General features: G+C 55.6%; 4 protein-coding genes across 4 annotated transcripts; 2 read left to right on the top strand and 2 right to left on the bottom strand.

Annotated features, from left to right (window-relative positions):
- Positions 1-826: 826 nt before the first annotated feature.
- mitc17 (mitochondrial substrate carrier) lies at positions 827-4,255 on the bottom strand (the record flags this gene model as incomplete). The annotated part of the gene is made up of 7 exons (XM_002952252.1): positions 827-955; positions 1,280-1,348; positions 1,661-1,831; positions 2,593-2,838; positions 3,541-3,665; positions 3,939-4,058; positions 4,165-4,255. Coding segments are annotated over 7 exons (951 nt in total), but the record flags the coding sequence as incomplete, so codon positions are not given.
- Positions 4,256-4,770: 515 nt separating this feature from the next.
- VOLCADRAFT_92915 (uncharacterized protein) lies at positions 4,771-6,892 on the top strand (the record flags this gene model as incomplete). The annotated part of the gene is made up of 4 exons (XM_002952177.1): positions 4,771-5,295; positions 5,750-5,949; positions 6,315-6,499; positions 6,816-6,892. Coding segments are annotated over 4 exons (987 nt in total), but the record flags the coding sequence as incomplete, so codon positions are not given.
- An 84-nt stretch (positions 6,893-6,976) lies between these two features.
- On the top strand, positions 6,977-9,973 carry VOLCADRAFT_62257 (uncharacterized protein; the record flags this gene model as incomplete). Its single annotated transcript, XM_002952178.1, has 5 exons — positions 6,977-7,174; positions 7,842-7,918; positions 8,412-8,646; positions 9,127-9,225; positions 9,698-9,973. Coding segments are annotated over 5 exons (885 nt in total), but the record flags the coding sequence as incomplete, so codon positions are not given.
- Positions 9,974-10,611: 638 nt separating this feature from the next.
- Positions 10,612-12,000, bottom strand: gon37 (subunit of the chloroplast cytochrome b6f complex). Its single transcript, XM_002952253.1, has 3 exons — positions 11,862-12,000; positions 11,490-11,585; positions 10,612-11,273 (listed from the first exon to the last, which is right to left on the bottom strand). Exons 1-3 carry the CDS (start codon positions 11,964-11,966, stop codon positions 11,178-11,180), a joined length of 297 nt encoding a protein of 98 aa, XP_002952299.1. The 5' UTR covers positions 11,967-12,000; the 3' UTR covers positions 10,612-11,177.
- Positions 12,001-14,072: the final 2,072 nt, after the last annotated feature.

Genomic DNA, 14,072 nt, shown 5'->3' on the forward strand with positions numbered 1-14,072 from the left:
GCGAAGCAGGGCAGTCTGCATGCAGCTGTCATTGGTACTTGGCGATACCGGCGATAACCACTGATAATGTATTATACCTAGGGATAGACGATTGATAGGCGATTGGCTGCGGTACCACCAACCGATATAACCGATACAACTGAGCGATGTAACCGAACGATTTACACACGTCACCCCGTGTACATATTTGCAAGTACGGGGCAATAAGTGATACTGATGGTCCGGTTGGCGCACAGGGGGGCCGTCGTAAGTTTGAGGGGGCCCCAATGTAACGTCATTTGCTCAGACAGACTGACAGACAGACAGACACGTAGGTATACAGCGGTACGTAAACCAGGTAGATTTCCAGTGGTACCGATGGCCCACATCGATATAAGATCTCCATTTGATCAGACCTACGTCTAGGCATCAGACGTAGGATTCCCCTTCACAAACCTCCCGCCTCTCGCACAGTAACTCACCCACTCCCACCCTCACACCCTGATACATGGCAACTCAACGCGCGCCAAGTAACACCAGTAGTCATTGCCCCACCACCACCGCTGCCGCCATATGACCGACTACCACTACAATAATTGTGTATGTGTGGCTACGTGCCCCTGCTGCCGGCACGGCCTTTCTGCTGCGCTTCAACCCCCGCCGTCGCCGCCGCTGCTGCTGCTACGGCGGAAGAGGAGATCGACGCCGACGCAGGTGCAGGTGCAGTAGCCGCCGCCGCCGCCTCCGCAGCCGCGGCCGCTGACGTGTTGGTAGCAGATGCCGGCACGGGCACCGCCGCCTCCGCAGCCGTTTCCACCGCCGCCTCTGCCGACGCCGATGCGGCATCCAGTAATCGAAGAATGTTCTCGTATGCCACCAGAGTGACGGCGCTCTGCGGCATCACTCTAAGGAGCGCCGGACCCAGCCCCTTGTAGAAGCCCCGCAGACCCTCCCTCTGCCACGTCAGTTGGACCACCTGGCGGTCGCGTCACATCAGCGGGACATCACATCAGGGGGAGATCGCGTCAGCGTGACATCGGTTAAATAATTTGTCGGGGCTTACAAACCCAGCGCATCACCCCTAGGGTGAATTAGGCACTCAAGGTCTTACACATGTATGTATGTATGTATGTATGTATGTATGTATGTATGTATGTATGTATGTATGTATGTATGTATGTATGTATGTATGTATGTATGTATGTATGTATGTATGTATGACTTAGATTACACTGTGAGCCGCGATATGTATGTCTGTATGGTACTACTGCTGCTGAGGGATACAACACCCCTAACCCACCTGGCTAGTAGAGTTGTACACGAGTGTACGGCTCACGTCCATTCGTTGTTGTAGCCGTGATCGTACCACCTGCCCGGGTAGTTGGTAGCTGAGCGGTTAGAAAATACCCGAAAGGGGTTGTAGACAGAGCAAGCGCATCCGGGCAATGGGATCGGTAACGGGGGCTACTTAGGAACATAGAAAAGAGAGAGTGAGTGAGGGCGAGAGGATTCAGATTCGGGGGGGGGGAAGAGAAACGATGAAGGGCATTGGGAGGGAACGAGACAGAACGCATACACCCGGAGGAGAGGCCAAGAGCCAGAGTGAGAGTGAGAGGAGCATGTCTGTGTGTATGTGTGTGTGCAGCCACACATGTGTACGTATGTACGTATGTATGTTTACCTGCGAGGGGTAGGTGGTGACGCTGGCAGTGAGCTTCGAGGAGGCGGCGAACAGCGACAGCTCGCCGCTGCCCAGCTGCCGGTCACACTCCTCCGCAGACCGACCGAACCGCGATGCAAAGTACTTGAGTTCGTCGTACACAGCAAACTGTACGGCGCCGTGCATGGTTTGCTACAAGAGTAGCACGGGACAGTAATAACACAGTGCCGGGTGCGGCACGGCATACAGAGCCGGTGTGTGTGTGTGTGTGTGTGTGTGTGTGTGTTGTATTCCAGGTGGTAGTTGGATAATGAAACCGGGCGGCGGCGGCAGGATTCGCAAGGATAGGGTGGCGCGATTGGCGCACCGGGGTGAGTGGTGTGAGTGCATTGGTAGATCATCACGCAGCTGTAGAGCATGCATGTTCGGTGGAAGGGAGGGGTTGCTTGGCATCTGATCTGGTGTATGTAGCTGGTTAGCTTTGCGTTGATGATAAGGGAGATCGGTTAGGACTCTGACCGATACAACGCCCCGCCATGACGGAGTGCTTCGGCGGTTGTTCCCGTTGGCGTATACGGTTAGGTGGGCCCCGTGGCCAGCGCCAGGCCCGGATCGATACGTAACAGGTACACACACACATACTGTTACACACATACACACATACACACATACATACATACATACATACATACATACATACATACATACATACATACATACATACATACATACATACATACATACACACATACATACATACATACATACATACATACATACATACATACACACATACATACATACAAGTCGGGGTCGGGAGCACACAAGACTAACCGACTTGTGCTGTGTGCTCCCGACCCTTGCGCTGTGTTTCGGCTTCGGCCCCCGGCTCTCGCGGCCCACAGTGTAATCTAAGTCATACATACGAACATACGTTTACATATACTCCTCACCAGCAATAATGATGGCCCCAGGCCCTTGTAATAACCCCTCAGGCCCTCTTCCCGCCCGATACGAATCATAGCATCCAGGAAGCCGCTGTACGGCAACATCTGCCGGCCCGCTGCTGCTGCTGCTACTGCTCCAGCAGCACCCGCAGTGGCATTAGCGGCTGTGGCTGCTGCCGCCGCCGCGATGGGCGCTCTTTGGAGCTGCAGCCGGGTCTTCACCAGCCAGATTGGGTTAGTGAGAAGGCACACCTGAGGAGGGTGGTGGTAAGGGGATGGGAGCGGGGGATGTTGGGAGGAATAAATCCACTCAGAGGATCAAGGGGTCATACTCAAAGGCCTTGTTTAGGATTTGTACATACACAAATATAAAACTTTTCCTGTATACTCTCCTAAAGAAAGGAGGATACATTGGAAGAGTGATTTTTGAAGTACACCAGAAAATACGGCTGGGAAGAAACGCGTACGGGAAAAAACAGAAGTGTTAAGAGCGCCTCTGCGAACCCAGTACTTCCCGGCCAACCCAGCCCGACCCGATCTTTGGCGCTATATCCCTCTCCACTCACACACCTGGGCCCCCCGCTACCACCACACACCCCGTCAACCATCCTTTCCGACTATACACGACTATCGCCCATCCACCTCCGTGGAATATCAGCGGTCGGACTTCTCCACACGCCCCGGTTCCCCCGCCGCTGTCGCCGCTCTTGTTCCCATCCCCTTTAGTTCTTCATCCCCCCTGCCCGGCTGTGAATGTGTGATGTAACTCCCAGTCCCATAGCACCCACCATCGCCCCTTCCCCTGGGCAACCCCTGAGTATGTGTACTCCCAACATGTACTCTACTGCATCCCCCACGCCGCCTTCGCTTTCAATTTCGTCCCCGCCACTGCCGCTGCTGCTGCTGCTACTGGTGCTGCTGCTCCCCTCCTCCTCTCCGGCTTTTTGCACCCACCATCGCTCCCGCTTGTGCCGCACTGGCCATGTTCCATCCCGCGCTGAGCCGGTCCCGTCCCTGCCACTGGCAGTGCCACGACTTGACCGCCTCGTAGATGGCGAAGTAGGCGGCCCAGGAAACGCCTGCACGGCAGCCGAGTCGCCAGGACAGCAGCGGCAGTAGCAGCAGGATGTGCCAGCAGTAGCCGCAAGGGCCACGGAAGCGGCAGCAGCAGCAGCAGTGGCAGCAATAGCAGGAGCAGAAGGCAGTAGCCGTAATAGGTGCCCGATTCCCAATTAATTTGGGGAATTGGACGAGACGTAATTATCCTGCATTCCGCCTGTACATCCCAGGTGTCGACCCATAGCCTGAAATGTGAAACGCTACGTGCCGCTGCCGATGAGGCTTGCCTGAACCGATCAGCGCGGGCGTAAGCCCCCTGTAGAAGGATCTCCATCCCTCCTGAGTCAGCACGCTGCGCGCGGCGTCCAGCGCGTTCTTGTACTGCTGCAATGCCAAGGAAGCTCCATCTTGGACTGCAGTAGGGTAAGGCATGCCGTGAAATTGAGCGCGTCGTTCGGAATTCGTGCATAGTACGCTGGTGGAATGTTGACTGCCGCCAGCGCCGCCTGTAGTCCTTACCCTGCAGACGGGTCTTGATGACATCAAACGGGTGTAGGAATAAGACTGCCGCGGAGCCCGCCAGGCCCCCAGCTATCATGTTGTTCCATTGGTTCTTCTCCCCTCGCTGTGCTTTCGCCATCCTAGAACTAGCAACACTGTGGGTACGCTTTAACTAAGTGGGATTTGCGGTGTGCCATAGGGTCCGTATATAATTAACTTTTCCAAGCAAGTAAAGAAAAGTACACAAACGTGACTTCAATGGTTTGTCACACTTGACCGAGGACTAACCATCTTGGCACATCAAGACTTCAGCGTTCAGGATGCACAAAGGTTTTGCGACTGGACAGCTGACAAACTCTAGGTTGTTGTCCAATAGCGCACGTGGCCACACTACTCTGTTTGGACAAGCCACGCGTATGATCACTTGCGGACAGTTAATGCTGTACAGGCACTTTCCCCACAACTGCAATTAGGACAAAGTAGTCCTTTAATTCAACTGTACGCCACTTTAATTTAATTCCAGTAACACTTATTGCACTTCCCACATAAACAGTCGACAAGGGTCAGGCAACAAGGGCTCAATAGTAAATATACCGAGGGGCCATGACAGGAACATAATGCTCGATGCTTTCAAGCTATTCTAGTATATTGTATTTACACGATAGAGGATACTCTGGGTCACTGCCTACCTGGCTGCCCTCACTATCGGGCGCATCGCTTCACGACGACGCTCTAGAGGACCGGAGGCACCCTACCGCTACCCCATCCCTTATATACGACATCACAGTCAGATATACGTTGCAACTTGTCACCCTTGCGTTGACTCTGGTGCTGGGCATCGCGCTTGCCGTGGGCCCCGTCACGCGGCGCGCGCTCTCGCGAACCCCAGTAAGCAACAGCACCTGCAGAAACTCCGACCACAGTGCTTCATCTCATCGCGTGGATGCTCGGGGGCTTAAATCCGCCGTACGGGTTTTGAGCCGCGGCTCCTTCTCGGCGCTTCGTCGCATGTACGACAGCATGATGAGCCTTGCAGGCATGTTTGGGAGCATGGGCCGTAACAACCAGGATCGCGTCCAGCGGCAGCAACAAGAGGCGCTTCTCACGAAGAACAGAGAAAAGCTCCAGGGTTTTCATGACATTGCGCGGGTAAGGAAGAGAAGGCGAACAAAGCAAGCGCAGTCGCTGCAGTCGCGCACAAGGTTCCGCCAGCTGCCAGAAGATATTCCCCAGCTGCCAATCGCCAACTAACAATCTAACCTACCTGCGACTCCCGCAAAATTTCAACCCAAAATAGGCTGAAGCTCCGATTTGGTGCAATCGCTGCTCCTCTGGCCGCAGGGCCCCGCCGACGTAGTCTTACAAAATTTTTTCTTACTCTGCCAATTTTTCGTTTTTGCCTCCTCCCTCCGCCGCCACCGTAACTTCATCTCCTGATGCTGCTACTGCTAACACTGCTGCTGCTGCTAAAACTGCTGCTGCTGCTGTCGTCGCTTCTGCTGTTAGTGGTAGTGATAGGCTGAGGCACCGACCGTGTCTCAGTCCACTATCCAAAGTCCCCGCCCCGCAATCCCTCACTCACTCCTCGGTGACCCCCCGGCAGGAGGCAATAGACCGCGCCTACAACGTGGACCTGGAAGGCCGGTACGACGCTGCCGTACGGTTGTACAACACCGCTTTGGAGGCTGCTAAGGAGGGCCTCGCTCTCCAAGTAGCTCCCAGTAACGGTCTGGGGCCCAAGGCGGATAACGTGGCCACCTGGCGCATCGAGCTTGAGGACTGGAAACATCGGCTAGAGGGAAGGTAAGGTTGGTACGGCTGTTTGAGTGGTCGTATAGATGAGGCCGTACAGGTGTGAAGAAAATTTCGGCCTGCGAGTTTGGGGTTCTTAAATAATCTTCAGATGTTCAGTGTGTGTGGTAAAGGTAAAGGTAAAGGTAAAGGTAAGGGCTGATGGAACCGGATGCGACCAGGCCATGGGGGCAGGGGGCACGGGGGGGGACGGAGGCTACCTAGGGGCGGATGACGGTAACGGCAGCGAGAGAGGGCGGCCAGATGGGTTCGATTGCACTGCTATCAGTTCTAAGCCATCGTTTTTTTCCCGCTATATGACGATATGTATTCATGACCCGTGGGTCGCGCGTGGCCACGGCGGGGCTGCTATCCAGGCTGAAGGCTATCCAATCGGGCAACCTTTCGTCGCCATCGGCGCCGCCCGTACGGCCGGTGCCGTTTGCCGCCGCCGCTGCCGCCGCAAGCAAGCGCCCGCACGGCGCCGCCGCCGCAGCGGCGCCGTCACCTCAGCCGACTGGCCGTGCCGCGTCTGGGCGACCGGCTTTCGGAGCACCAACAGGTCCGCGCCTAGCCATTTTTTACTCCTAACATACTTATCAAAAGATTGCCGCTGCTCTTGCTTCGTGAAATTGGATTAGTTCCGTATGTGCATGTCAATTCGCGTGCAACGCCTTTTTTTCCTTTTGTTGCGATCGTGTGTTTTCCTTTTTTATTTCTTACCCTCTCTCCCCCCCCCACCCCTTACATTCCCCACCTCTTTCGCTGTGTTAGACCCCGCCTGCAGCCTCAACAGATCCCCTGACACCCCACCTCTCTCCCATCCTCTCTCTCCCTCCCCGCCTCACCCCACCACCTTCTTCTTCTGTCACACATAGCACCGCGACCTTCCTCCGCGGGCCGTATCCAAACCCGTATCGCCGCTGCCGCTGCCGGCGGCAGCGGCACCAAATCCGTCGTCGTGACACGCCCAAGCAGACCTGCCGCCGCTGGCGGCGGCGGCGGCGGTGGCGGCGGCGGCCGCGATGATGGTTTGTCAAAGTACAAGGAGATTGTTATGGGGGAGATTCTGGATCGTTCTCCAGGAGTCCGTTGGGACGACATTGCGGGTTTGTCAACCGCCAAGGCGGCTCTAACGGAAGCGGTTATTCTGCCGGCGTTACGACCCGACCTGTTCCAGGGGTTGCGGGCGCCAGTACGGGGCATCCTGTTGTACGGCCCCCCGGGCAACGGCAAGGTATACGGCACATTGTACTGCGCATGGGCGCAGGATACTGGCGTTGGGTGGGGCGGGGAGAAGGGACGGGAAGGGTAATCGAAGTTCTTCTGTTGGTAGGGAGTACGGGAAAACCTGGGTGGGTGTTGTGGAGGCTGATGTCTGAAAATTTCGTGTGCGCGATGTAAGTGCTTAATAAAATAAAATTATTTAGTGCTGGATTTAAATGTTTTTTAAATAGAAAATGATAAAAGATTAAAATTATAATAAGTCAATACCTGAAAAGAAAAAACCAAAAGAGGCCACACAACGATGCGTGAGGGCGGGTGATGACATGTCATCGCCAACGACTTCAAAGGGCGCACAAGTCATGGCGATTGTCGTACTCGTACGCGTGGACCACTATTATTAGGATTTGTTTGTGGGTTACCTTCTAAACTAAACCGCCCCGGTCCTCAACTCGCTGTGGCTCTTCGTCAGTCACTGATCGCGGTCTGTACGGAATTAGGTGCCGTACCTCCTGGACCCTACCCCTGCCGTAAACCTCAATACCCACTTGACGTGGCTTAGCTGCCGGTTTTCCGCTGCTCTTCTGTCACCCCCTCTGTCACCAACCGAGCGACTTCCCCCTCTCTTTTCCCCCCCTGGCTCCCCTCTTCCCCCCACCTCCTTTTCCCCTCCTCCCAAGACCATGCTGGCCAAGGCCCTAGCTGCCCAGTCCCAAGCCACCTTCTTCAACATTTCCGCATCTTCGCTCACCAGCAAGTATGTTCGCTCACCGTATTTGGTGGGGGGTGGGGAGAAGCGGGAAGGAGGACGCGAAGGGAGGGAACGGGAGGAGGGGTTTCACGGGTCGGGGGGCGGAGGGGGTTGCCGCTTCGAAAGGCGGCACGAGGGGGAATGAGGAGGGCAACGGGGCTCAGAAGAAGGGTCAAGAAGGGCTTGCTCCGCGTAGGAAGGGCGACATGGGGAACGTCATGGCGAGTGCCGCGGGGGGGGGCAGGGGGGGGAGGACGCGGAGGTTCAGTTGAGGTTTGGTCAGTTTTTACAGGATTTATTTGCTTTTAAATCTAGCAAATTGGGTCAATGTATTCTGTAGTGCTTTTTATATTAATTTTTCTTGATGGTATTGGAGTGGTTGGGACGGTTGTGGTGGTTGGCGTGGATTCGCTACCGGCCACCGCTGACAGTCTCAATTATCCCTCCGCGTACGGTTATCTTTTCCCCCTGTCCTCAACCGACAACGGACAACCGACAGGTGGGTGGGTGACGGTGAGAAATTGGTTCGCGCGCTTTTCGAGTTGGCTTCGGAGCGGCAACCCTCTATCATCTTCATGGACGAGATTGACAGCTTGTTGGCAGCGCGGGGGCGGGCGGGAGAGGGCGACGCTGCGCGGCGGCTGCTCACGGAGTTTCTTGTCCAGTTTGACGGGGTGGCGGGCGCGGCGGGGAGAGAGCGGGTGGTGGTGGTGGGTGCAACGAATCGGCCGCAGGTGCGTGTGTGCGGTGGGTGGGTGGGTGCGTGTGCGAGATGCGTCTGTATGTGTATCTGTCTGTACGTGTCTGTGTTGTTTGTGCCGGTGGTTGATCGGTTGCCGTTGGGAGTTACGGGAAGTGGGAAGGAGGTCACCTGGGTTGGCGTTTTTTCTCTATGTCTCTCTCCCTCTCCCTCTCTTCCTCTCCGTCTCTCGCTCTCCTCTCTCTCTCCCTCTCCCTCTCGCTCTCTCTCTCCCTCTCGCTCACCCTCTCCCCCCTCCCTCCGAAACCAAATTCACCCTCTTTCCTCTTCCCGCCTCAACACGCCGGCCAGTCGCATGGCTGCTTCCGAAGCCGACATGAGGTGTTTGGGACATCAGCCGTCAGTTCTTTCCTCCCTAACTATTATTGCGTTATTATTGCGACTCTTCCTTTCCCTCATGCGCCCTGCGCGCTCAGTCCGTTCCACACACACTTTACTTCATGCCGTACATTAGGAGCTGGACGATGCCGTACGGCGGCGCTTGACGAAGCGAATTTACATTCCGCTGCCGGATGCGGAGGGCCGTCGGGCGGTGCTGACCCACTTGCTCAAGGTGATGCAGCTGCCTAGAAGGTTGGGGGTGGGGTGGCGCTTTTACTGCTTGGCGTGGATGTGGATGGGGATGTGGATGTACCACCTGGAGGAGAGGCCCAAAACGGCGCGAGAGATGTAACCCGGGTGGAGGGAGACAACCCAACCATGACTCACCGAGGGCTCGGGGTACGGCAGGTGTGGGGGGCCGACATAGAGGGCCTTCGCCGACCGTCGGCAAGACGCGCATGCGAAACACGTGAAGTAGTCCTTATCCCTGGAATTATATATAGGCTATCTCAAGTGGTTGGCATACTTGAATTGTGTAACTGCACGAAAAAGCAGGGCCCTGCACGACACTCCCCAAAAGGACAATAATGCCAGTACCACCCCCACTACCACCCCCACTACCACCCCCACTACCACCCCCACTACCACCATCCCCACTACCACCATCCCCACTACCACCCCCACTACCACCCCCACTACCACAGGGTCAGCGCGTGAGCCTCACCGACCGGGACGTGGTGGGGCTGGTCAGGTCCACGGAGGGCTACTCCGCCTCCGACCTGGCAGCGCTGTGCAAGGAGGCCGCCATGGCCCCGCTGAGGGAGCTGGCGCCGGAGAAGCTGGCGTGTGTGGCGGCGAGCGCGCTGAGACCCATGGGTCGGCCCGACTTCGAGGCGTCGCTGCGGGTGGTGCGGCCGTCCGTGGATGCGGCGTCGCTGCGCGTGTACGAGGATTTCACGCGGGCGTACGGCACGCAATAGAGGAAGGGGAGTTTGGCGGGATGGGATTCCGGGCCGGGAATGTTGATGATGGGGAAGTGCGTGGTGGTGTGGAGGTGGGTGGGAGGAAGGTGGTGGAAAAGGTGTCGGCGAAGGAGAGGCTAGGCTAATGGTTACGTGAGGTAGTGCACAAGTGCGCGCCGGGAGATATGACTTTGCTGTTTAATTGTCCCTCCTCCCGGTCTCGTTGGAGGGCATGTACGATAGGTACGGAGGCGTAGTACGACATTTATCTCTGCATTTTGGACTTTCGCCTTATAAGTTTAGTGCTACATGAAGATTAGACAGGCTGTTACACTGCAAGGTATATGAGTTATAAGTTCACCGTATTATTCGGGAATTAGCATAGTACAATTTTGGGTCTCTCACTGGAGAAGTGTTTTGGTGTAGGCTTTAATGTTCGATGTTATGTGCACTTATCTTGGGTAAACCTTCCTTTGACATCTCCCATATGGTGCCATAACCCCTGTATGCAGATTCAGAAGGTAATGCTAGAATGTAAGCGCATGTTTCTGTGTAGAAAGTTTTCCGGCGCGTGCTAATTTTGCTAATAGCTGCAGTGAGGCTAGCGGATGCATGCGGGGATTTACCAATTTATCCGAACCTTGGTACTCGCGCAAGGAGGTAGTTGTTCATTACTTTGTTACATCCGGACACGTGCGCCGCAACACAAAAGACTGGTCAACGAGTCTCACAGCCCGAAAAAGGACAAGCTGTTCAAGCGGAGGAAAAGCTGCATTGTGCCAAGAGAGGCACAGAACACCTTCCACACCATCAGGCGGCTCCAACCTGGCCAAGCCAGGCTGAGCGTACGAACGAACTAAGTAATGGCATCGCACCACCACTGCTCACCACGGCACACAGGATAGTATCAATGTAAAGACGCTGTGGCCGCACTCTCCCCACTCGGCAAAATTCGGCGGCTTGCAACCGCTCACAGTTCTCTCCCCGTCACGAAGGGAAGGGGGACCGCGAGTTGCGCAAAACCGGTGCAGCTGCCGTGCCCTCGCGCACTGCAAAGGGCCTTAGTCAAGGTCCTGCACTATAAAGCCACAAACACGTCAGCTCCATCATCACCCCGTAACCCCGCCAAGGACGCAGCTGTTAACGTCGGGAGCCGAGTTTCAGACAGAAAACCGATCTAGGCGTATGCTGGTCCACAGCTTGGATTTCTGCTGCAGGTAGTTTACAGGCCAGAGCGGCCCCAGACGACCAGAGACAGAGAGAAGGAGAACATGACGCAGGTGGCAGCCCAGCCAATCTGGACAATAGCGGGCTCGCCCTGCGAATAAAATAAAAATCAACAGCATCGTGATGTTAGAGTTCAAGACAAGCGTTGAAGACAGTGCAACGGTGGATACGCACAGGAAAACAAAAGAGCGCAAGCAAATCAGAGTCAGAACCGACAAGGTGTAGTGCATCGGCAATCCTTCAACAGCTTCTGCACATTACATGCAGAGGTCATAAGGATCCTCAACAGGACTGAGAGAGGTCTCACCTCAGCAAGCATGGCCACCTCCTGAGCGGCCTGGGCAGCCGGAGCCAGCGCCAGCGCCAGGGTCGAGGCAGTGGCCGCAACCGCAGCCATGGCAGCCTGCACAGGGAGTATGAGAGCGCTCCCGTTACTTGCGGCCAATGGGATATGCATGCTCACCAAAGTGCTCCAACGGACGTGCGGTAACAGATGTGATAATCTGGCATAACAGCATCATTAACACTCCTTCATTTTATGCGAATACGCGGCAGGTAGCTGATCACATGCCGTCTCCCTTTGTTGGAGAATCTCCACCATCACAATATGGGTCAAAACTGAAAGATCCGCTGATTCAACCTCAATGGCTAGTATCACAGTAACAGCAGATCCACGAACCTTCTGCTCAGCCGGCTTGACGGCCTGGACCTTCACCGCCTGGCGAGAAGCCACGCGGGGGCGGCTAACAGCCGAGCGCTGAGCGACGCGGGACACGCACTGCATTTTTAATGAAATTGTCTTGGGAAAGAGTGCTGTCAAAGCGTGCAGAAGAAGCGTCCTCTTGCGGCTTTCTGAGGACCGCTTGCACTCCTGCCGGACAATTGTACGGGGGCTTATCTGCTGATCAACATGCGCCAACATCACCACTGGACATGGCCAGCAATTGATGCATTTAACGCTTGATATTTCTTTTTATTCGTTTTCTGTTTCTCTGCTCCTTTTGCTTGCGCTCTGAGGCGCACTTTTATCGGCATATAGAAAGCGACGACTGAGAAATCTGCTGAACGTTTCCAAGGTTCCGACATGGCCATGTCAGGAACAATGCAACGATCTGTAAATAAACCAAATACTGCACGGACACGCTCCATGACACATGTGCCGCAACTCCAGAAGTGCACATCTGCTAGGTAAATCCGCCACTAGGCGCCCGATATATACAGAAGTTGCCCGGGGACCTTTCTCCTCCAGGGACATTAAAAATAGGTGAAACGCAACTCTCAACGTTGTCTGTGAACCTCTTTCCCCTTCCCCCCCGAAACCCCCGAACCCCCGATTCCCGCAATCCGGTCGGCACACCTCCACAAAACAAACTTACCTCCCACCTCCCCCGGGTGCGTAGAAACCGCCGTACATTGGCTGCCCGAGCGGAGCAGCAGCAAACGCAGCAGCAACAGCAGCAGCGATCTGGGCCTACGGGTCTGAATGTTGGCAAGTACCGCCCAACTTCGCCTGCTGGTTGGGCTGAAATGGCGGCGGCGCTGCGGCAGGCTAACGTGAGAACTGCTAAGGGACATTCGGGGACACTAAACGGGCCGAAAACAAAGCCAGCTGTCAGAAGCATCGTGAACTAGGATGTCCCCGTTGTGCCTCGTGTGGGAAGGGGAAAGGGCGGGAAAACGACGGCTCAACGTCGGGGTCCAGCTCCTCAATCTACCCTGGGCCACGGCTGCCGTGTTTTCTTAGGGTTTTTGAGTCCGGTTCGCACAGGCGTGCTGCATTCTCCTGCTCGGGCGGAAGCACAATTGCAACGGTCGTCGTGTTGTGACAGAGATGAGAAGAAGTTGATGAGGAAAAGGAAGGGACGAGCTGATCAGGAGAGGGGGGAGGATTGGGTCTTGAGGTCCTTTCGGCGGCGGGGGTTGAAACAACGGCGGTTGGAAGTTAGAGCGAGGGGTGTCATAGCACGGAGAGCGAGGGAGGGAGGGAGATGTGAAACAAGGGAAGGGGTAATGCGGGAGTTCTGGAGCACAAACCCTAAACATGCTACGTTCTCTACGTTCTCCCCTCGGCCATCGTCCTGCCTGGGTTCCGCGTCCCCTTTCCGCCTTTTTTAAAAACCCTTTTCCCCCCCTCGTTATCCCCCTCCCTCCCCCTCCATTGCATGTGTTTTCCCCTCCCCTCCCCCCCTCCGGCGACCCCCAACCCTCCAGGTCAAAGTGGTGGCCCCCCAAGAGCTGCCCTGGATCAAGGAACGAGGTGCCGTACTGCTGGACATAAGGCCCGCAGAGAACTACGCGGAGGTATGGCAAGAAGGCTGCGTGTGCGCATGTGTGTATGTATGTATGTATGTATGTATGTATGTATGTATGTATGTATGTATGTATGTATGTATGTATGTATGTATGTATGTATGTATGTATGTATGTATGTATGTATTATGTATGTATTATGTATGTATTATGTATGTATGTATGTATGACGTTGATTACACTGTGGGCTGAAAAGCCGGGGGCCCAGGGCCGAAGCACAGCGCGGGGGGCGGGTGCATACGGCTGGTTAGTCTCATGCACTCCGCCCCCGGGTCAGGCCGCACGGGAAACGACGGCCGGCACGCAACAGCGCTTGTTTGGCGCTCCAACTAGACGGGATCTATGCCCGTTGGTCTCCTAACATAAACGAAGTCGCAACTGGGGGGCTCTTCCTGCCGACCGAACGAACCGAGCATCTCAGAGAGCTCGCTACCAGGACTTGGGCGACCGGGAGCCCGACGAGTCTTCCCGGGCTGGGGAGGTCACCAAGCTCAAAAATCCTCACGCAAAAAAGAGCGCAAAGAGCTCACACCACAAGACGCCAAACAGCCTCCTGAGACTACTACCCTCCTCCGCCTCT

The sequence above is a fragment of the Volvox carteri genome (genome assembly GCF_000143455.1).
Source record: "Volvox carteri f. nagariensis unplaced genomic scaffold VOLCAscaffold_28, whole genome shotgun sequence".
Classification (NCBI taxonomy): domain Eukaryota; kingdom Viridiplantae; phylum Chlorophyta; class Chlorophyceae; order Chlamydomonadales; family Volvocaceae; genus Volvox; species Volvox carteri.

Bases quoted from the DNA above. Each gene is read 5' to 3' on its own strand.
- gon37 (XM_002952253.1), bottom strand. From the start codon at position 11,966: ATGCAGTGCGTGTCCCGCGTCGCTCAGCGCTCGGCTGTTAGCCGCCCC. The intron at 11,586-11,861 runs GTTCGTGGATCT...CTCCCTGTGCAG, and splicing joins TCAAGCCGGCTGAGCAGAAG to GCTGCCATGGCTGCGGTTGC. The intron at 11,274-11,489 runs GTGAGACCTCTC...TTTTATTCGCAG, and splicing joins AGGTGGCCATGCTTGCTGAG to GGCGAGCCCGCTATTGTCCA.